We start from the raw sequence: 22,719 nt of genomic DNA on the forward strand, positions 1-22,719 counted from the left end.
CGTGAGATGTCCGGCGATGAGTTGTGAAAATGCGACATTAAAAGTAACAATAGCAAAGATTCAGTGTTTGTGCCTTTATGACCACATTTGCACATCTACTGTGTTCCAATGTGCCTGCGATACTTCAAACTGTCCGGTGATGAGCTGTGAAGATGCGACAGTAAAAGTAACAATAGCAAAGATATACAGACATTGTAAACGAGCCTGTTATGCCCGGGTATGTAGGAGTATATAGAATGGTAATAACAGTCACCATCTGGTATGTGTGAATGGCTGTCTGGAGTTATTGGTGACAAATCACCCTGACTTGCCTTTCTTTCTTTCTTTTATTGCTCATCATGCAAACCAGTATGGTCTTATCTAAATCTGTTGAATCAGCGCTGTTTATACACCTACCTATATACCTGGAGAGGCTCTTGCGCTTCTCCACTTTCATCACGCCCACAATAAATTCCGACCAATCGCAGCATGGTTGCCGCACAGCCTTGAAAGACAAAGTTCGGCCCGGACCCTGTGCACAGGAGTGCGGATCAGCGGGCGGTCAGAGACAAAAAATGACGTCATTTTGTGGGCGTAACGTCTGCAGGGGGGGAAAATGTCTTTGTCTCGCGGAGTATGGATCCAGCTTAAGCCTTGCTGGAGGACAGCTCAGTGTGTGTGTGTGTGTGTGTGTGTGTGTGACTGTGTGTATCTGTGCATGCTTTCTAAGTGAGTGAAGAAATGCAACCATATTTTTAGTCTTTTTGCCTGTTGCTTAGCGACCATCTATCTGCAAGCCGTTGTCTTCTTGACTGTTGCCGGTGTGTGTGAGACAATGTGTGTGTCACACTCTTTTGGTATCTCACTTTGTGTGCTCTGCTTGCCCTTCTCGTGGTCGTATAGTTTCTCATTCATCTTTCTTTTCATGTTGCTCAACATATGTTCATCTTTTCTACATGTGTGCTTCTTTTATTCTGCCTCCCCTTTCTTGCATGTCTATCCATATGTGCGTATTTGTGCCTTTATGTGTGTGTGTGCCTTTATGTGTGCGTTAGTTGGTGTTGTAATCTCCTTACAGGGGCTCGCCCTATGTGTCCCTGGCTGAGTCCCATATGCTAGATTAATGAATTTGAAAGCCAACCTGACCCACAGTAAAAATGAGTGGAAATTGGATTCCCTGCCTAGTATGTGTGTGAGTATGTGTGTGTGTGTGTGTGTGTCAAAGAGAAAAATACATATATTGCACCAGGTACTCTTCCCATGCCAGGTGAGTGTGTGTATGTGTGTCTGTCTGTCAAATAAGATTAGCTATCTAATAGATCTGGCTGTCGATCAAGACTGAGAATAGATGCTGGCACTTTGGTTAGGAAAGTGTGTGTGTGTGTGTGTGTGTGTGTGTGTGTGTGTGTGTGTGTGTGTGCGCCAAATGTTACTCACTTCTTCTCCCGATTGGCTGATCGCTGGATGAAGACATGTATGCTTAACTGTTTATACACATGTAGTGCACTCACAAGATTATTAAACACACACACACACACACACACACACACACACACGATGAGCCAGATGTAACATTTATATTAGCTAGAAAATGACTACAGTGGTCACCTGAGAGAAAAATGGAAAATGTGCACATGTGAGTATGTGTTAACAGGTGGCATATTTACATGATCTTTTTTGCATTACTCCCATGTTTTATACACAATTATTGATTTTTTTTAACTTATGAAGGCCAAAGTCATGTGACAGGTTCATGGATAAATACAGTCAGAACATAACATTGCATTTGTGAAATATTCCAAAATATGCTGAATCGCCAAGAGCAAACACTGCACTACACAGATGTTTCTTAATGTAAGCCTATACAAAGTGTATAAGTTGCCATCAGTTTGTTCATTGGGTTATATTAGTAGTCTGTGACACCACAAAATGATGCAGCTAGCATTAGCTCAGCAACCTGACCACTGCTGTGGTTCTTCACTGATAGGAAATAACACTACCGTGTCAAAATTACATGAGTACGTACAGAGTGTACAGTATATTAATATGAATCAGTTTTACAAGGTGAAAACCAATGAGAAATGAAGGCTTCTCTTACTTTAGAACACTTTTCTCTGATTGGCTGGTGCTTTAATGTTTTGGGTGATGACCACTCACATAACTGGCTCTACCATTAAAAAACAGAAAAAGACACATTTCTTAAGTAATGTAATTGCATAATAATGAGTTGAATGTTTTATGAGCATTTATTCATAGTATATATTAGATATTGCATCTCATTTCTTTTATAATATTTATTTCTTTACTCTTGGAGCCCTTAAGAAAATGAGGACACATGTAAATGTTGATGATGAACAAATTCATAAAGAACCAATGTTTTTTGTGCTCTGATTTTGAAACATGCATGTGTGTGTGTGTGAATTAAACCACATGATTAGATGTTTTTTTCTGTCAGCCAGTCCAATGCTCTCTGAAGTTTTATCCATGTTTTTTTTTTCACTTGACGCTCATGCAGCCCTGTTTATGAGGTCACAAAGTGCTTTTTATATGATATATCTGTATTTTAAGTAATCTTTATTATCATGTTGTTGTTTTTATTTGTTTGTTTTCATGACTGTGTTGTGTTGGTGTTTTTGTTTTGTAAAAAAAATCTTTGGAGAGCAGAACAACAGCATAAGAGTGTGTTCCTATTGTTTTTATGAAGTCTCTGTGTGTGTGTGTGTGTGTGGGCACGTGCATTCCTTTATATCATTCATATCACTCCGTCCATGAGTGTGTTGGTGCATGAATTAAACTCATTCTGAATACAGTGTTGATGTTGGAAATGTTGTAGTAAAGAGTAAAGTATTTTTAAATGCTGAACATGACATGATATGAAAATGATATAGATGTTTACGAAGACCAAACTTTTCTTTTCTCTTTTTTTCTCAAATATAAAATAAACTTGACTGGAAAAGAGTAATAAGCTTGGAAAATAATAATATGTGTCTGTGTGTGTGGTCGAGTAACTAACAGTGGACACAGTCATCATTATGCACGTGACTATATATTAATAAAGGATAAAGGTTAAAACTTTGAGATTAAAAAATGAGATACAAATGGTAAAAACCACACTGGACAACTGCATGAAGCTTTATTTTTCTAAGTCATTTTGAGTCAAATATACTGCAAAACCGTCTGTGTGTTTATGTGTCTGACACAGTTGAGTAATTGAAAATCTGAAGAATTAATCAGAGGAACTTGTCACAGTATGAGCAGCAGAACATCCTGATGTTACTGAACAGCTCATGACAAAATGACATGAAGCCTGAAAACAGGCCTAAACACCAAAGCAGGGTGCAACAAGGTGATAAGCGAGATCATGAAAAGAGATTCAGGAAAGAGGGAAAACCTGGAAAACAGCATTTATTATTCTCAGCGCCAATGACAGTGACAATAATCTGTTTTCTGCAGGGGGCTCACTGCATTTCAAACATCTCTGATCATTTCATTCATTACTGAGCTGACACGATGATGTCATCAGTGTTTGGGGACAATAAGGAGAAACAAGCATAAGGGGAAATGTAGTTTTCTTTGTGTGGCCCTCCTAAGAACTACAGCAGTCTGTCCTGCTGCTCCTGCTTGTGCCTTTATTTCAAACTGCAAATATTGTTTTTAAAATATGACGGCCTCTTTGTCACTGAGCATGCTCAGTCTGTCACTGTATTAACACTGTATTGAAAGTCAAACAGAACAGAGAGCCCTGTTTCAACCGTCTATTTGAACTTATATGAACTTACCATGCGCCATGCTGTATCACATTTTACCTGAGGCCACATTTCAGAACTGTCTGAAAAGGGGGGGGGGTGTAATCTGGTTTTTCACTCATTATCTCTTCAGTGAAAGAACCATGAAAAGGTCAAATTAGCATCATACAGGAACAGAACGGTTTGGGCCTGCTTAAAAAAAAACATTAAATAGTTGTGTTAGTGTATTTAGAGAGGTTCTGATCTAACCAAGCAAAGGACCATCAAGTACCATCAAGACACTAAGTAAGCTGTGTTCAGCTCCTGACTGCAATGACCTGGTGCAGACCAAAACAGTAGACATATAGTGGATTTAGTCAGGTGGTCAAAATGGGACTTTTTGCGACTTTGTTTTGGAAAAACATAATGTGTATGGTGGTTAGCTGTGGGAGACAGATATTTCGTTTGAACTCCTTGAAGTTCACCCTGACATTTGCTGCTTGAACCTGTTCCTTCCTGGCTTTTTACATTAACTTCAGTAAACATGCAAAACTGCCTCACACTGAATTATCTCATCAGCACTCACCTCTGCTCTGTAGCTGCTACAACAACATGGCAACCTGAGAAACACCATCATATTTATAGCACAGGCTGGAGGGGATGGTTGGTGGACACACACACACACACAGGAACACACACACCATCACCGCTGTGATGCTCACCATGTTTCTTCTTATTTGCTTTTAGGCACTTTGCGTGTGGGGAGGTGAGAGTGTGTCCACTCTCTGCATTACAGTGCAGGTGTTGTTTGTCAGCAACATCCGTTTCTAAAAATCAGATAATTAAAGGCCCAAACTTTTAGGAAACTTTTTTATGTTTCGCATGATTTTCCTCTGCTGCTCTCTCTCTCTCTCCTGTTTCTTGTTCTTCTCTGTCAGTTTCTCAGCGATGAAGTGGCAGCTGTTATTCCCACAGCAAGCCGGCGGTAACCACAACGGTGAGACACGTCTCCATCCTCCGCTGGAGGAGAACGAGTGGAAGAGTAAACACAGCAGTCCTGAGGGAGAGATGGAGGTGGAAGAGGCAGACGGAGATGAAAAGAGACAGGGAGGTAAAAAAAAAAGAAGAAGAAGAAGAAGAAGAAAAGATGGAGAGCTACAAAGTGTGTGAGAGGCAGACAGAGGAGGAGGAGGAGACCACAATCTGAGACAAATGGAAGCATGAGGAAGAGGTGATGGAGTTGGTGCTGACACAGATTCATCCTGTGGGATGAGGATGAGGACAGGAAGTGACACGCTACAGTAATCCCCTCTCCTCTCTCATGGGTCCAAATGTTTGCTCGCACGCATAAACCGATTTTGACACTTTTTAGTTGCTTAATTGGCTCTGCAGTTTTAACAAACATCTTATTAGTATTCACCACACAGAGTGTTGTTTCTCACCTCCCAAAAAAAAGAAAGCATAGAGTTCTGTTACAGTCATTTAGAGACATGAAAGGAGGCAGCAGGAGCAGCTGCGCAGGAGACACAGACGGGTTTCATCACTCAATTTATGTGAAATGATATAACAGGAAGTTTTGTCAGTGTTTATTACAAAAACATCTGAAGTTTCCTTTGATGAGAAATGTGATTTCTCATATTTATCTGCCAACACTAGCTGTTTGAAATTCAATTAAAAGCATCAACCATGCTAAAAAGGAGCTTCCACTAAAGAGGAAATGTACTTTAAACATAATCTGCATTCCAAAAGCAAGAGGTCAAAAACATTGACAGTAAATCTTAGGGAGCAATTTAAAAAAGATGAACTAAATGGAGCAGATGGTATATATATAATAATCAGAATTCACCACTGACTTTGGATAAAAATGTGCATAATCTCCACCACCTGACCGGCTCCTCTGAGACTCCATTGTGTTGCTGATTACTGCAGATTTGCAGCAGGTAATCAGTGATGGATTATATTTCTATGCTAGCCTGCTCGACCCTGCTCAGCAGCAGCAGCAGCAGCAAGGATGAGAGAGGAAACCAGAGAGAGGAGAGGGATGTGTGGATGAAGCTAGTTGTGTCGCATGCTTTCGCTCCTTGCCTGCTCTGACTATTATAACACGTCTTCATGTTGTTTTGCTTTTCTATGTAGTATTACAGTATGTCTATGTGCTAATTAGAGGTCAGGGGTCAAGTTGAGCAGCTCTAATAAAGATTAAGGATGAAATAAATGAATTTAGAAAATTACATTCACCAAAAATGAACACAGGAATCAACTGAAGGATTAAATTAAACACATTATTCTCTTACCTATGCATTATGACCTAACTAAATTATTTTCCACCTATTTATTTTTTTAAGCATTATTTTTGACACACATGCTTTTCTTGCACCATTTAAAGTGAGGCACCTGGACCTGTAGAGTTTTCTTGAAGACTTTTCGCTGCTCCTCCTCCAACCAGATGCTTCAACCTTTTCGAAGTAAAAATGGACGTGTTTATTACAACGGAATGAGAGGTAAATGCTCCAAAAACTGAAGCAGAAACATCGTCTTCATCACAAAAAAAACAGCCTGAGCTTCATCAGAGAAAGTTACATTTATTACTGAATGTTCAGTAAGATACTTTATATTAATTATGAAGGAACAATAAAATATTACATCTGAACCATTGTATAGTATTCCCTTTATATCCGACAATCATATACACTACATGTACATAGTTAACAGAACTCTACACATCTTGTCTAGTGTATATCTCATGCTGTCTTGTTCTATTTGATGTGTACAAACATGGCTGCTGCTTTTAATTCTCTGAACTAGTCCAAAAGTAAAAGATGGTCTCATTACTGCAGAGAAGGAAATGGGACAGTGAGGAAGAAGAGAGAGAGAAGACATGACAGCCAGGAGCCTCGGGGTGGGCCTGAGGGGGGACCAGTCACACCAAATGTCTAATAGGAGTAAAGTCAAGGAGTGATGTGTGTGTGAGTGTGTGTGTGACGCTAAAGTGAGCATACTGTGTAATAGTACGCTGCTGTGTTTTTGTCAGAGTATGATATTGTGCGTGTCTGTTTAAATGAGAGTTTTCGGCGTAAGCAGGACAGAAATAACAGAGGTTAAAACTCACGGTTGACAAGAAACAACCCCCAGGCTGCAGTCTGGTGGGAAGGAAACTAGCTGAAGGCAAACCGACTGCGCTTCCCTCCACGCGCTCACTGTGCCAAAGCCGCACGGGGCCACAGTGAGCGAGTAGTAAACTGAAGTAAAACAGTTTGAGAATTAGGTTACAGTTCTCCTTTCGAATAGTTCTACACATTATTTTTTTTTCCTTTCGGTGACTCATGGATGTGACGTTTGCACAAAATAATCTGCAGTAGCACTGACTTTATGATTGATTACAGTGCACATGCTGATAAGCACCTACATAAGGTAATCACACAGGGCGTTATTTAAAAGAAACCAGGAACCTGAGGTGACGGCCATGTTGGTGTATATGATGTACATGTGAGATGAGATCATTTGCTGGAATCACACATTACATCCTGCTTATGTGTGGGCACATAGTACCTGTTACACTTTAACACATCAGTGCTAGCCTGTAAGTTACGCTTCTGACATCATACTGGAACTATGGCAGCAAAAAACAGCATTTCTACAGGTCAAGTACCTAAGGGGATGGTTGTGTTTACGATACATACACACATATGTACAGATATTCTTCTTCTCTTGTGTTCCCTCCCTGTAAAAGCCTGATACACTGTGCTATACAGTGTGTAACTGCACTGAGGAGGCATGTAGTACTGTGTATGACTGTTGGGCTCCTCACAAATATCACTATTTTCATTAAAGTGGTAACCTTTGTTAACTAATACATTGCTTTGCTGGACTGTAAGCTTTGATAAAAGACAGGAGCACATTTTAAAAAATCATCTAGCATGTGATGTGAAGATCAAGAAAAAGCAGTTTTTCATCATACAACCTGTTTTAAAAACCTTTCTTGTGTCTTGTACAGTTTACAGTGTACAGTTTCACTTAAAAAGACAACTACTGACACTTTACACAACAAGTAAAATCATTAGAAAGTGGTTGTATTGAGAAACAAACACAAAAAAACAGAGAGTGGTAAAAGTGCATAAAAGAAAGGGATGTTTGTTTTCCTCATCAGGAAAAACTTCTCGAGTACCTGATCCATCATGTATCAATCACAGTCAAGGGCAACGGATGGTGCTGATTTAGATGGACTTGGAATGAACCGGAATGTGCTTGATGATGTGTTAAGAAGACTAGTGGCAGTTTGAGTCCACTTCAAACATTTAAAGCTCAGAGGTGAACTGTCTCCACTTATCAAAGGTCAAAGGTCAGTGTTTTGATCCAAAGAAAGTGCCTAAACCAGCAGGTGTATGTTGTGGCTGTGTTGTAGAACATTGCAGGACAATGTGTTTTGGGGGGGGGGGGGGTAATCAGACAGACAGGCAGCCAGTGCTCATGGAAAGATGGAGGTCAGATCTAAAAACCCTCCTGTGACCCCTCTCTGACGTCCATCTCTCACTAGCACTTGTGGTCAGTAGTAAAATACACTTTTAGATCTACACACGAAACAAACACACAGTACCATCATTGTAACCCCTCCTAGTGGGCAGGAACGCTGTTAAAGTGAGGGGGGGAAAAGCATAATAAATACAGAAAGCTTTGGTAGAGACAAGATAGTGTATCATTCAGTTTGTCCACACACACACACACACTGTGGGAGCAGTGTGGGCTGTGTTAAAGGGCAACATCAAATACAATTTACATCTATTTATAAACAAAATGGTGATGGTGTGATTTGTGCCTTAGTTAAAAGCAGCAAAAAATGATAAAACCTATAACAAGGAAACGCACGTTTGGTCATTTAGTCTGAAAAGACAAGTGCATTTTTAATGGAGATGTCAAAGTGCAGCTTTAAGTCACTCCTACAGTAGTGTTGCTAATTTAGCATTTGATGTGCTTCTCCAGGCTGCCAGACCAGCACACACACAGCTTTCCATTTAGTAAGAAGTATTACTGTCCTCAAAAGCAGATGCCTTCTCTGGAGATTAACTTCTGGCCACACACACACACACTGAGTTCAGTAATCTCTGATATTTGAAAACTCATCCACACACTGTCCCGATGATGTGTGTGTGAGTGTGTGTTATGTTTTTCAGACAGGGAATAAATTGGATGGGATGAGCATTTTGGAGAATGAGCCACTGAACCAATAAACCACATCTGTGTGTGTGTGTGTATGTGTTCACACATAATTTAGAAAGCGTTATGTCACTTAAACAGGTTCCTCACACACATCATTTGCAGACTTGTGTCTGCTGACCGACCCTCACACAACCTTGGATGGGATTTGACTGGAAATTAAAGGCCAGAGAGTTTATCCCGAGACAGGTGTGTGTGTGTGTGTGTGTGTGTGTGTGTGTGTTGGGGTACAGTATAAAAAGGATTATCAGAGCAGCTCAAACTGCCAATTAAATAACACAGTTAAGGCTGCAGCACCACCTGTTGGTCAGCTGCCACCATTACAGCTAAAAGTTAAAACAGGATAAAAATACACTCCTCTCCTCTGCTCATTCATTTCTCTGTGCAGATTCCGACATGTTCCTTATTTGTATGATGTTTTTGTTGTTTTCTAAACAGCGGGCCAGCCAAGTTTAACCCTGTCCTTCTGTTAGGACATTTAACAATTTCCAGAAATGACACAAAAGCCTTAAAGCTGCCACAAATAAAAAGCATCAGCAAAAGTTCAAAATGAAGCTTGTGTTGTGGCAAAACTGCAGAAAAGATCACAAAGAAAACGGGAGAGAATGTGACATTAAAAGCAGGACAAAGACGAGAAAATACACATAAAAAAAGTTTGGTTGATTCTTCCACAGAAGAAGAGCTATGACATGTCACCTGATGGCAAAATAAAAAGCTCTGTAGACATGAACAAAACAGTCTGTAATAAAAAAAAAGGAATAAAATTAGTGAATACTCTATACCATTACTATCCCAAATGATCATCAATATAGACCCCTGTTGAATGTGTTTGTACAACTTTAACCAAAGGACAGCTCTGCCTCTGACAGGACGGGAGTAGTGGACGATGACGTGGAGTCAGCCAATGAGGTGTTGCTATTGTCCATGCTCCAGGTGCTCCGGTTTGGCGTCGAAGGGTAAGATGGCGTGGAGCAGTTGGAGGGTGGGCCGGAGCCCGAGCTCGGGCTGCTGTTGTTGGACAAGGCTGAGAACAGGGCATCCTTACGGAGAGCTTTGTTTTGGAGCTCCACCTGAAGGTGCTGGCAGATCTCCTCAGGTAGTCGCTGATACTCCTCCTGCAGCTCCCGGTCCAACTGAGACTGGAGCTGGAGAAGAAGCAGGACGAGGGAGAGAACGTTTTGTCTTATGAGCATTATAACACAAGCTATAAATAACAAACAAAAACATAAAAAGTGCAAGATCTTTGATGATTTATTTAGCAAAAATTAAAAGAAGTACAACCTATTTCCATGTTGTCATGGAAACACAGCTGCAAATAGTAACAGTAATAGTTTTTCTCTCTCGTTTTGCACATCATTGAAAAATAAACTTGTCACATCTGGGAAATTAATGGAGCCAGGAACCATTAGCGTTAGCATTTTACAAGAGATGGTGAGTTTGAGAGCTCTTGTCATTAGCTGCAGAGTATTTATTCTGATGCATGTGTGTCTGCTTACCAGTGGAAGCTCCTCTTCTATGTGTTGCAGCACCTCCCGGTGTCTTAGCATCAGCTTGTCCTGCCTCCTGGTCTGCTCATCCTCCAGCTGCCAAACAGAAGTAGAAAGTCAGAAACAAAGAGCGGACGAGGAAAGGCCAAGAGCACAGAAGATAAAGTTTTAAAGCAGCGGGGTAAAGATGATGACAATGGCAGAATAATAAATAACAAATGGGCGCTCTCAAGGACTGTTGATGATAAGAGAGTGCATGTGACGGCAGGCATAGAGTGGGTACTTACCCCACGGATTAAGGCAACAGAATCATGAATATGTTTCCTGTTGATCTCATTCAGTTCCCTAGAGAGAGAGAGTGGATCACAGTAACGCCTGACTGCCAAACTTTATCTTTCCTTCTGCTTAGACACAAGTTTTAAAAAATGTATTTCATTACGTTTCAGCCTTGTCCTTGTCACGGGTCTTAGCTTCACTGATGCTGTTTTGTCTTTTCCTGTCCAGGATCTTCTGGAGCTCTTTTTTCTCCCTGCAGACACATTAAAGCAAAAAGACACCTAATTATCATGCTGGTGTTGACTTCAGATCCAGGTTCCTTCTTTCTTTCGTTTTTGTCCTTATAGGGCTGTGCTTACCTCTCACATGTCTCCCTGAGCTTCTTCAGCTGAGCTGCTTGGCATTCTTGAGCTGTCTTCTTTAACTTCTGAAAGGCCTAAAAAACAGCACAGCAGACGATGACCCACAAAGTCTGAGAGGTCAGCTGGTGACTAGCGCCGCGTGGGAGATCATATTTAAGAATTCATTAGAGATCACATTGAGGATGTGTGTGTGTGTGTGTGTTGTGACCTCTTGTAGGTGTGCTTGCTGCTTCTCTCTTTCCAGTGAGTGAAGCTCTTGTCGGAGCTTCAGGAGTTTTTTCATCTGCCCTTCCCGCAGCTGCACCGTCTGCTTCTCCAGCTCCTGATCCAGCGCAGACAGCTCACGCTGCACCGGTTCATGGGGTTCACTGAGTAGACGGTGCAGTCATGTGAGACCATTAATGGATGTCACTCTGCTGTCTGTGTAAAACTTCCTGACTAGCTTTTAGTGTTTCCTCCTGCCATCTGCTGACACACTCACTTCAGTCTTTCTATTGAATATTTACATCTCTACACCCCCCCCCCACTCCACCTCACACCAATCCATCAGTGTGTCCTTACTTTCTCTTGAGGCTGCGTTTGAGGCGTTTCTCCACCTGACTGCGTTCCCTCTGAGTTTCAGAGAGTTTCTGGCTATTGTGGCTCTTCTGCTCCTTATTCAGATTTGACACCTACACACACACACACAAATTCTGTTATGCAGAACACAGGAAAGGGTTTGTTGTAGGTGTGGGAAATGTTAGTCTACCTTTTTTAGGTGTTTCCTGCGCAACTCTTTTAGTTCTTTGCTCTGTTGCTTCAGCAGCTTCACGTAGTTCTTTTGCTGCTTCAGCTCTTCTACAGAAAGGACCTGGATGTCTGAGAGACAGACAGACAGACAGACAGGCGTCACGTAAATCCTGTCCTCGTCTAGTTTGTTAATTATCTACACACACCTCAAATGCAACAAACAAAATGATTTCACACATTTCTTTGCAGAAATGAATGATCTTACCTGTCAGAACAGTGGCTATGAGGTCCTCCCTCTGAGTTGGTGCTACACAAGCACACACACACGCAGACAGAAAGAATCACAAGAGAAGAAGCACGCACACACACGGCGCATGTGAATGGGTGATGAACAAATGAACACTGTGAATGAATCCCATTTCTACTAAATCTACTGTTAATCCATGAAAAGATGCAACTTTGGAGATGCATTTATTGGCTCATATCTTCTGGAGAAAAACAAATGATGCTTATTGTCAACACAATGCAGTGTACACTGGTCCAATGAAGACATAAGAATGGCTGTTAGCTCATTTTAACTTATAACACACCAGCCTTTACTGGATAAGACAACAAATCTTATCTTATCTTTGTGTGTCAGTGTGTTGTTCCTACCTGGTGCAGGCAACTTGTTTATGTCTGGAGATTCATCAAAGCAGGGAGGGACCACAGGGAAGGGGGAGGAGATTTGGCCTGATGTAATGACTTCACACCTTTGCTTTACGTCTCCATCTTTGGGCTGGTTGGGCACATGCTGGACAAAAGTAATACAGAATTTATAAAGTCATCAATTTCATACTTTGTTTTTTGCTTTTTATGAACATACAGACCTCACTGTTGTCCTCTAGGAGAACAGCCAGCTGTGTCTCTCTCTTGTGTAGCTGACTGATGTGTTTAATGGGGTTGGTGAGAGCCTCTGCATACTCTGAGAGTACACACAAACACAGCATTAATGACAAGTCTGTTGTTCAAAACTGTACATTTCAGCAGGAGATATCACACTTTTCCTTTAAAAGCAGATGTTTCCAGCCTGGTGTGGCCTGTGTGTTCTTACCCTGGTGTTCATTGGGGATGTAGTCCTGAGCTTCAGTGGAAACCAGGAGTGAGGGCAGCAGAAGTGGCTGATTCAGCTCATTCTTCAGGTTGATATAGTGGAAACCTGAGGGGAAAAAACTATTTAGAAATCAGATGGACTTTGTCAAAGCTTTATGTTTGAGTGTTTTGTGTGTGTTTACCTGGCCTGATGGATGACACCGGGAGAATCCTGTGCCCGATAAACTTTCCATTTTCCTCAAACACAGCTATCCTCAGAGAGGCCAGTGTTGGGAGGACCACCTGGAGGAGTGGAGGACACTATTAGTGTTAGGAGAAACACACAAAGGCACAGAGAAAAATCCTACTGACATCTGTGAGGTACCTTATTGAAGACAAACATCTCATCATCCCACACAGGGTCCAGAGAGTTTCCATTGGATGTTTTGGTCCTGTACTTCCTCTTTGTGTCAGCAGGAAGTCCAAAAATGTCCACTTCTACATACACACCCACCTTCTTATCTGTCAGGAACTGGCCTGAGATCACCTGGTGGAGGTTAGTTATGCATATTTAATACAACAATTCTTACATCATGGCATCAGGCACAGAACTTAGACTGTATGAACCTTAATTTTGACAGTATTGGCAACTATCCCATCCACTATGTTTTCTGTGAAAGGGTCAAAGTGTTTGTCGGTCCTCCTCATAAACTCTGGTTTCAGCAGGTAGCCACTGTGGCCATTGTACTCGAACACTCCCATGTTCAGCTGCATAGGGAGGTCTGAGAAAGAGAGAGAGAGAGAGAGTGAGAAGAATGATAAAGTTTATTATTATTTTCTGCACTATGACTTTGCTAAATTCACAGAGCCAAACTTCAGGTAAACAAAGCCCCTCAGTACTGTAATGTAGACCTAACTTTTCCTTTATAATTTTCTGGGACTCACCAAGAGTCTGGAAATTAAGCGCCACCATCTGGCAGCCGACATTCCAGAAGAGCTGAGGCATGTAGTTGGAGCTGTCCACCCTGGTTCCTTTAGGGTAGATTCGGCTCAGCTGGTTCTTATTGTACCTGAGAAAGCGCTGTTAAGGATTAACACCATATACACATGTGAGGAGCCGTGCATGTGCAGTGATGTATCTCATGGTGTTGTGCCATGCGAGACTTTTTGTTGGTGATGTAAGGACATCGCAGCAACACATGCTCTCAGTTTCAGTTTTTCATGTTAGTATGGCAGCAGACATTGCTTGTATTATTAAATTTAAAGCAGGACATTTAGTTTTGAGGGACGGCACACCAGGCGTCAAGAGGCTGACAACTTCTAAAGGATACTCGACAAACTCAATAGGGGAGCTCTTTAAAGTGTCCATGCCTTTGGTTTCCACAAAAGACGACATCTCAAAGAACTTCCTTCTTTCTGGTGGATGAGAAAAAAGGACAAGGGAGATTTATTAAGATAATATCTGGTATATGTGTGACAGGAATGAACATGACCCATACGTGAGTGCACAGTCTGTCTGCCTAATGAGCTACACATTAGGGGTGCTGAGAGCTAACAAGGCTTGTCCTGTCTCCGTCTCCCTCTTCATCATTCACATACACACTTACTAGTTGCCACTTCGAAGGTCTTAAATTTGACAGGTTCGATGTAGTTGACGAGAGTCGACATCTCCTCTGTAGCGTTCACCTCACTGCTGGCAGTACCCTGAGGGAGGCAGATACCACCGATCCATCAATCAGCCCATCAGTCGATCAAACAGTCCATCACTTTTCTGACGGCTCCTACCTCATCAGTGTTTGGCTTTTTCAGCTCTGTCACTGGTTCTTCCTCTTCTTCCTCCTCGCTCTCTCCTTCACCTCCTAATCGGACGTGATGAAAACAACTTGAAAATGTGAGAAATTGTACAAAAGTCTGGCACCCTGTCCACACATTTATTCCCTTCTTTAACTAACCGATGGACTTGCGAGGCTCAGAGTCTTTGACCATCCTCTCAGCCAGCTTTTCCTCCCCGTTGGACAGGAGCTGGCTCCCCTCGCCGTCTGTCAGAGGACAGTCTACGAAGATGACAGAAACTCTAAGTGTCAAACTAAAAACTTTTTAATTTGTGAACCCAACAACCCACCACACCACAGGAGGGTTTCTGCACTCACCATTGTTGGGTGACGACTGCTCCCCCGGCTCTTTACGTCTTATGCTGCCACTCTCAGACGGTCGGTGGTGGGGATGCTTCTTCTTGTTTTTTATAAGGATCTTTCCCATCATCTCCTGTGGTGAGGGGAGCAGCTGACCTGGGATCAGCTGAGTTCATATACACAACACCAAGGGTCAGTTTTGTCACAGCATTTTATAAGCACACTTTTATGACCCTGACATCAGGCAACAAGATCACTCTGTTTAGTTCAGCTAAACGAGTTAGAATCATGTTGTTTATATTTAATTGTTTGTTTATTTCAGATTAAATCTCAACTTCCTACTGATTACTTTAGTGAAGTTCATGTCAGATCTGACTGCATAGCAGTCTTACCGGATATTTTTCCAGTGGATCGATGAGCAGTGCATCTCCAAAGATTGTCCTGCAGTACTCTGCCATCTTGGCCTGCTGCTTGGCTCTGACAGGACACAGGACACAGGTTAGTTTCTGCTTTACGTTGATGACCACAAAAAGCAACATTAAAACCCAGCACCAAAGCAATAAATGTTGGCAGGACGTACGAATCAACGTGGTTTTCAAAGGACAGGATGACGGGGTACGGCGAGGTCTTGAAAGCACTCTCTGCTATCGCTTCAATGACCTCCTGCAGTTACAGAAAGACACAGGTGTGAACAAAACAAAAAACAAAAACTTAACTGCAGCATTCAGTAACACATGATTCCTGTGTCTCCCACCTTAAAGGGGATCTCAGTGGTCATGGTGAACCCGTGTGTGATGTAGGGTTCCTCGTCTTGCGGCCGGCCTTTCCAGCAGTCCAGCTCAACGCAGCGGCATCCGGTCAGCAGCACCTGTCTGTACATCTCCACCGACGACAGACCGGTCAGCTGACCCACTACAAGGACAAGGTTCAAATGTAAATGGAGTGCGGAAAAGAAGAAGAAGAAGAAGTGAAGTTTGCCTGCTTTCCGACCGTGTTTCACCTGTGAGGTATGTGTTGTGTGAGGAGTTAATAAAGTAGTGAGACAGCGGCTGGTTCATGTCGTCGATGATGTCCAGCCTCTCTGGAGGGACGAGGCTGTTTTCTTCACCGCCCAGGTACCGGCTGAAAGCCTGCAAACTGATCTGGTCTACAAGAGAGGCCGAGAGCAAAACAGAAGATGTTTACTTCAATTATAAAAACAGTCGATTTAATCAGACTGAGCAGCATCCATCTGCATGTGGCTATCAAAATAACTGATTGGATCTGAAGGGCAGCGGCTGGACTGAATTAAAGTTATCTGTCCTAGCAGAAAGCTCCTGTTCACAGACATCAACAGGCGCAGAGGTCAGCTGCAGGTTAGGCCTGAACACCATGGACTGCAGAGTGGATCATCTTACTTATTGTGGCTTAGCAGAGTCCTGGCAGAACTGCTCATGGTTGCTTTTGTTCCTGAGTTTTGAACATTTTATCCACAGTAGAACGCACAAAGGAACACTTAATTACTAAATGAGTCCCACATTTCGGACATGTCCATGGCCAAGAATTTCTGAACACCACTTGCTGTAGTAAGAACGAAGAATATCTGAAAATGTATATCTGCTGCTGCTAATGAACCTGCGTTAGGCACAAACAGATGCAATTTACAAAAACACACAGCTGTTATCTAGCAGAATTACATCATTCTGTTGGTCCATTTTGGAGCACAGGAGCTGATAAAAAGGTAACAGTATCCAGGTCAAGAGATTAATATAAAAGTGGACGCCGGTTTGGAAAGAAGCACAGATGATGCTGCATATCTTAACACAGTCACAGACCTCTCTCCAGTTGGCTGATGTTGGTCTCGTATCTCTCCATGATCTGTCGGACTTGCTCCCTTTTCAGTGGAGGGTACAGCACCTCGTTCAGCCTGGAGTCTCGCTGCCGACGGTTGATGAAGTCCATGAACTGGTCCAAAGAGATGAAGGGCTTCCTCTTGGAACCACTGGAGCAAAAAGAAAAGTGTCTGGTTCACATTGAACATACAAATATGACTAAAGCTTATTCCACAAGAATCTGGGGTGAGAGCTGAAATGTGTTCTTTTTTGTGAAAGTATAATGTGCCACATACCATTCCTCAAAGATGCTTTGTATCTCAGGCCGCAAACATAAGCTGTCGAGAAACTTCTGAAAGGCCTCCCACGTGAAATCATCTGGCTTTAGTCCCTCTGACTGCAGAACAGAGATGTTTGTGTAGGAAGAGACAGAAAGAGAAGAGAAACTGACAAACTGACTACACCAGCACAGATAAACTACTTTCTTAATGAATGTGAGTGCCTGTCTGCTCGACTGAAGTGGTTAAAGTTAGTTTCTGTGTGGATGTGTGAAGAGGTCGGCACAGTGACAATTTGATCCTGTGAACAGTCACTCAGCCTCACAGCGGCCATCTGGCTGCTGCAGCTCACTGATACACCAATTACTCACACATGCTGCATACTAACCAGCTGAACACACACTTATCCTACAATATTATAATGTATGTATATATATTCATATATATATATATATATATGCATGTTTTTGAGTTCACTTAAGCTCATACACAATTAACAACTGTAAATTTATTTATTTAATTTGATTTATTTTTTGCACAGCACGTCTTTCCCTGTGCGACCAGCAGAGGGCACCAATGCACAGAAATGTGAGCAGAACTGCTGACTGCACAGTTTATACAATCTGGTCTCTTTTTCATAAAAGAATGTCTTGTGACTCCAAACTGATTTTTGAGAAAGATTGGGCTGATTCATGAAGACACAGGATACCTTGTTTTACCTAAAAACCACAAGCCAGAGGTACCACTGCAGACACAGGCAAAGATTTAAACAACAAAGAGAAGCACATGCTGTATTTCCATTGAACTCTCAGGTTTGAAAGAATGAATGGCTCAATGATTGTTCTTACTTTAACAACAGATGATCTCTCAGAGATGCCACATTTAAAAGGAAAAATCCTGTGATGCCAAAAAACCTTGACATTAAATTAAACTAAGAATTCTCTAATCAACAATAAGTATCAGTGCACACACTCTGATTGGATTAGTATGTTTGGAAGAGCAGTAGCTGGACCCTTCAACCACTACTGTTAATGCATTTTACTGTTTATCCATTACTCATATAGTGTATTCCAGCTGTTTATCCACTGTGTGCCAACTGTTTCCACTGTGTATCCATTATTGTTGGCTATGTCAACAGTTTATTCATCATTTAGCTTTATAAAAAGGTTATAAAATAATAATATATACTGAATCCATTAACTGTTTTAGCTAACTGCATTCACTGTTTATCCATGTTTTTGATATCTTCTTCATTATTTTTAGATATGTTAGTGATGCTAACACCTAACCAGTTCCACAGTTTATTTTTAGCTATGTTAAATGTATTATTGTTGCACTTTTACCTGTTTACCCATTTGTACTTTTAAACAACTGGATTTTTTGTCATTTAATCCATTATATTGTAGTTTATTCATATCTTATAGATATCAATTTAAACCTAAATAATCATGCATGTTTGATGCATGCAATGTAAATCAGAAACCAAAAGGTAATTAAAATGTAAATGAGCATGTTTTCAGGTGTTCTATAGGCATGCAGCCTTTTTGTTGCCTTCCTTACATTGCAAAGGCATGCTAAGAATGCAACTGTATGGAGCACCCTGGGGCAGGAGACACACATCTGACCACTTCAACCTGCTGTTATGTAGAAACCAAATACAACACACACACATCTTAAGTAGCCCTGTGGTCAGTGATTGCATTTGATCTTACCCTGTTGTTGACGAGGCCACACTGCTCCAGAGCCGTCTCCACCCTCTTTTTATCAGAAAACATCTTCAGAATACTGAAAGACACAGAGTGGACAGAAACAGTCAATTTAGTGTTTAGAGTTTTTTTATTAGAACCACACTAAAGCCATGATTGTTCACATCTAATTTAAGTCAGCAGAAAAGGCTCCAGGGCCGACTAAAGAATCACACATCAACAATGAATAGAGATCAAATAGACACAAGAGAAAGTGGAACAGAAACAAAAGAGAGGAAGTACAATCCTGTCTAGAGTTTAAAAGTTCTTGGTGCTGTGTGTTACTCACTTCTTCACTGGAATCTTCCCATCCTGATTCACTTGGAGCTTTAATTTAGTGTACCTGAATCCAACAGAGACAGTTTCAGAATAATGATCTAAAAGTCTACTTCTCATGTCAACACAAGATACACACAAAGCCTTACGCTTTGAGAAGGTACGTGTTCCGTGATGCATTCTGGGAAAGTATGTTTGTGGCCAAAGTGAACAGCTCATCTGTCCAAATCTGGAAACACACACACACAGGCAAGAATGAGGGGATAAACGGTGTTGTTTGACTGTTCGTCTAATGTCAAAACTAAGTTAACATGTTGCTATATACAGTGTAAAACACACATGCGTACACAGGAAATAATCCCTCTTTACAACTCCTAAACATGCACATGCCTTTAAGTCAACATTGTAAAGTGAGTAATCAGCATATGGCCTGAGGGGAGTGAGTGAACCAGATTGGAAGCAGGAAGGACGTGAAAAGCAAGAAATGTCATAAACTAGAAGTAATTTTAGGAGATAATGAGATGTTGGTTTCCATGGTTACCTTGGCCGTATCCTCCTGCATGGCCTGGAAGTTCAGGTAGGAGATGTTGACCAGGTCGCTGCCATAAACGATGGTTACCAGCTTCCTTTCAACGTTCTCCTTACCGAAGCCCAGCACCTCCCGCACCTTGGGCTCCTGACACATTTAAACTTTTTTTAGGATGCTTCATTTTATTGGCACACACACACACACAGCATGACAGGAACAATAACACGAGCACTCAGCAGACAAATACAAACCCATGCCCATGTCTCTGTCTCCTGGGAGCAGTAAATGTGATGCATGCGGTGCAGCACTCTGATCTAATTAACCAAACAGCCCTTTCCTCCTTTTTAGTCCAGCCTCTCTTCCTACCACAAACTCCCTCTCACACACCATGTCCTTCTGTCAATTATAGATCAATTAACCATAATGACTGTTTATAAAGAAATATGGAGCCAATGAAAGGCACACAATGCAGAAGAATTGGTTGAAAAAAACGCTTTGCAGAAAGACAGTTCACAGACCTTACTATCAACTGTTTTCTTTGGAACTACTAGAGAAATAGTGCTTGTAAAGCATGTGACAGTGTGCTCTGTTCAATTTCTACTGACAAAAATGTCACCGCTACATGTATGTTTTTTCTGAACCTGAATTAACCTCTTCTTTTAATGACATTTATTTGAAGAAGTGTTTTAACTCACATGATGAATACATAAATAAAGCTAATTGCCCACTATGTTCACCAGGCAGAGTGAGTGTGAATCAAAACTATATCACTACTATAACACTTATCTAAAAGATGCTAAAACACTCTGCACACACTTGAACTGTTAATCAATAATATGTGGCTTATTACTAGTGCTTCTGTCTGAGCAAGCTCTGCGCTCTTGCACAACAACTTCCTTACTAACAGCCACTGGTTATATCACTTCCTGTCTGACAGTCCATCTGTCAGCAGGCTCATTAACGCTCCGTCACCTTTGTGCCATCAGCTGAGAGAGGAAACACACACATCTTTTGGTGACAGTCACACTTGAGCATCACATATCTGGTCAGTGGACTACGGAACTGACAGCAGGTGGTGACAGCTTCTTTCTCTCACACTCTCACAGACGTGCACAGATACATTGCTGACCTTTGGATGTTTGGCGTATTTTCCTGTTCTGGTATCCCTGATGGTGCTGATGTCCAGAATCTCAACCTCCTGAAAGACAGAAATATTTGACTAGTAAGATTTGTGTTATTGCTTTCTGAGGTGAAGACTGTGTACACTATATTGATATACACAACTTAGTGACATAATATTATGGTAAGTCATTTAGAAGAGGAGCTGTTTACATTACACAGAAATTCACAGGTACATTTCTCTTATTAGCATATTACTTGATGTATTTCGTGCAGTCTCAAGGCCATGAGCGGTTCTACAAATTGGAGCCCCAGCAGGTGTTTGTTCCCACTTTTTCAGTTGTTGGCACATAGATAAACACAATCCTGCTATTTACATACAGTGTGGGTATATGGGGGAAAGGTATGTTTATACAACATGGGGGCAGTTTTACTTCCATTATTTATGGTTTATGGTTTATGTAAGATGCAGCAAGCAGAAATGCTGATGAAAGAAGAATCTGACTTGGATGAATGGGGGGAAAAAGAACAACAGTTGAACAAAAGCTGGTGCAAAAATGAATTCCTCAGGCTAGGAGCTTATTCTCTGTCTACAGTCTCTCCTCCTTCCATTAAATCCTCTTTTATTTATCTTTTATCTGACTCTCCAGCTTCTCTAGACACAGTGACATATGATGAGCCTAGACAAAACAGAGGTACAGCCAGAAAAGTGCTTACACACACACACTATCTTGGACATATCTTTAAAGCACATTTGCATGCTTAATGCTGAACACATACCTTTATGCATGCATACACATGCAAACAGGCAAAACAGGTAGAAGGGAGCAACATATAACAGCAGGTTGAAATTGGAGGGCTTTTGTTGTCTTGAGGCAGATGTAAGAAGAGGAAACGAGAATGGTAGGGCTGGACAGGAGGAGGAGAATGTGGTCATAAACCCAGCCATAAACACAGAGAAGCATGCATGCATTCTGCTGTGTAAATATTTGTTTAGCTCCACACTCATTCCCTGAGCTTTTTTACTTTATGGCACATGTCACCCTTTTCTCTGTGACATTTTTATGCATTTCTATCCATTTCATTTCACAACGGGTCATTTCAGAAAGCTCAAATGTTTTGGTTTCTCTTCCTGTTATTCTGCATCCGAGCTTATAACTGTCACAGCTTGTCAGATGTCTCCTTGGCCTCGTTTTTCCCCTCTCCAAAAACAACAGCAAAGACACACTGAAAGTCACCACTGCCGGACTAGGTAGGTAAAACTCATGCCTTCCTCATTCCTTCTTCATTATTTCACTCTTGCTGTGATGTCACCGCCCTGTAGGCCATCTATTCCCTTCAGATTGGTTGTGAGTATTAAAGGTCAGAAGTGGTGGACCAATTGGGCTAAACTTTGTCTCAAACTTTGTCCTCTGATTGGCCTGTGGAGAATAACTTACTTCTTTGGGGAATACTACACTTCTGGGTCTGTAGGACGGACACACACACACACACACACACACACACACACACACACCAGACTTACACCCCTCCTCTCCCACAGGCCATGGTTTCATTCTGCCATTGCCATGGTGACTCCTTGGAGACCAAAGTAATGAGACTACAACTTTTTCTGTAGCCTGTGTCTTTGACAGTTAACATTTTCTTTCTGGATAGAAATGTGAAACGCACACACACACCTCGACACACACAAGAAAGTAGTAATATCCACACAAGCATATCCTCAATGTGCAGGTCTCGACTTGTGAAACATCCTGACCTGTTGAGTAAGACAGGGTGTGTATGTGTGAGTGTGTAGGTGTGTGTGTGTGGAAAAGCCTTGCAAGTCGGTGCACATTGGATGCATGTGACACTAAGGCAGTTCATTGAAGATGAGCAGAAAAGTGTCAGCATGTGATTGTAAAAAAGTGTGTGAACCCAAATGTGAATATGTGTTTTGCCACATAGTTGTGTATCTGAGCGCATGACGTGGTGTGTATGTCCGTGCGA

At 41.7% G+C, this 22,719-nt stretch overlaps 1 protein-coding gene across 2 annotated transcripts in view; it reads right to left on the bottom strand.

Annotated features, from left to right (window-relative positions):
* Positions 1 to 7,666: 7,666 nt before the first annotated feature.
* The window catches only part of plcb3 (phospholipase C, beta 3 (phosphatidylinositol-specific)), a 34,576-nt gene continuing 19,523 nt past the window's right edge, over positions 7,667 to 22,719 (bottom strand). The window contains exons 3-34 of one of the 2 annotated variants that reach the window (XM_028429445.1): positions 20,741 to 20,809; positions 19,624 to 19,758; positions 19,232 to 19,311; positions 19,096 to 19,149; positions 18,774 to 18,846; positions 17,080 to 17,180; positions 16,787 to 16,953; positions 15,973 to 16,119; positions 15,727 to 15,884; positions 15,553 to 15,635; positions 15,365 to 15,449; positions 14,991 to 15,138; positions 14,793 to 14,894; positions 14,626 to 14,699; positions 14,448 to 14,544; positions 14,172 to 14,256; positions 13,786 to 13,910; positions 13,468 to 13,622; positions 13,226 to 13,387; positions 13,044 to 13,143; positions 12,863 to 12,967; positions 12,639 to 12,733; positions 12,424 to 12,562; positions 12,035 to 12,076; positions 11,789 to 11,898; positions 11,602 to 11,711; positions 11,249 to 11,408; positions 11,038 to 11,114; positions 10,842 to 10,931; positions 10,690 to 10,747; positions 10,412 to 10,498; positions 7,667 to 10,060 (exon numbers count right to left, since the gene is read on the bottom strand). In XM_028429445.1, coding sequence (XP_028285246.1) covers positions 9,755 to 10,060; positions 10,412 to 10,498; positions 10,690 to 10,747; positions 10,842 to 10,931; positions 11,038 to 11,114; positions 11,249 to 11,408; positions 11,602 to 11,711; positions 11,789 to 11,898; positions 12,035 to 12,076; positions 12,424 to 12,562; positions 12,639 to 12,733; positions 12,863 to 12,967; positions 13,044 to 13,143; positions 13,226 to 13,387; positions 13,468 to 13,622; positions 13,786 to 13,910; positions 14,172 to 14,256; positions 14,448 to 14,544; positions 14,626 to 14,699; positions 14,793 to 14,894; positions 14,991 to 15,138; positions 15,365 to 15,449; positions 15,553 to 15,635; positions 15,727 to 15,884; positions 15,973 to 16,119; positions 16,787 to 16,953; positions 17,080 to 17,180; positions 18,774 to 18,846; positions 19,096 to 19,149; positions 19,232 to 19,311; positions 19,624 to 19,758; positions 20,741 to 20,809 — 3,579 coding nt within the window. In that variant the 3' untranslated portion in view covers positions 7,667 to 9,754. The remainder of the gene's footprint in view (positions 10,061 to 10,411; positions 10,499 to 10,689; positions 10,748 to 10,841; positions 10,932 to 11,037; positions 11,115 to 11,248; positions 11,409 to 11,601; positions 11,712 to 11,788; positions 11,899 to 12,034; positions 12,077 to 12,423; positions 12,563 to 12,638; positions 12,734 to 12,862; positions 12,968 to 13,043; positions 13,144 to 13,225; positions 13,388 to 13,467; positions 13,623 to 13,785; positions 13,911 to 14,171; positions 14,257 to 14,447; positions 14,545 to 14,625; positions 14,700 to 14,792; positions 14,895 to 14,990; positions 15,139 to 15,364; positions 15,450 to 15,552; positions 15,636 to 15,726; positions 15,885 to 15,972; positions 16,120 to 16,786; positions 16,954 to 17,079; positions 17,181 to 18,773; positions 18,847 to 19,095; positions 19,150 to 19,231; positions 19,312 to 19,623; positions 19,759 to 20,740; positions 20,810 to 22,719) is intronic. The other variant, XM_028429446.1, reaches the window with a different exon arrangement.

Source organism: Parambassis ranga, chromosome 18 (assembly GCF_900634625.1).
Source record: "Parambassis ranga chromosome 18, fParRan2.1, whole genome shotgun sequence".
NCBI classification, from domain to species: Eukaryota; Metazoa; Chordata; class Actinopteri; family Ambassidae; genus Parambassis; species Parambassis ranga.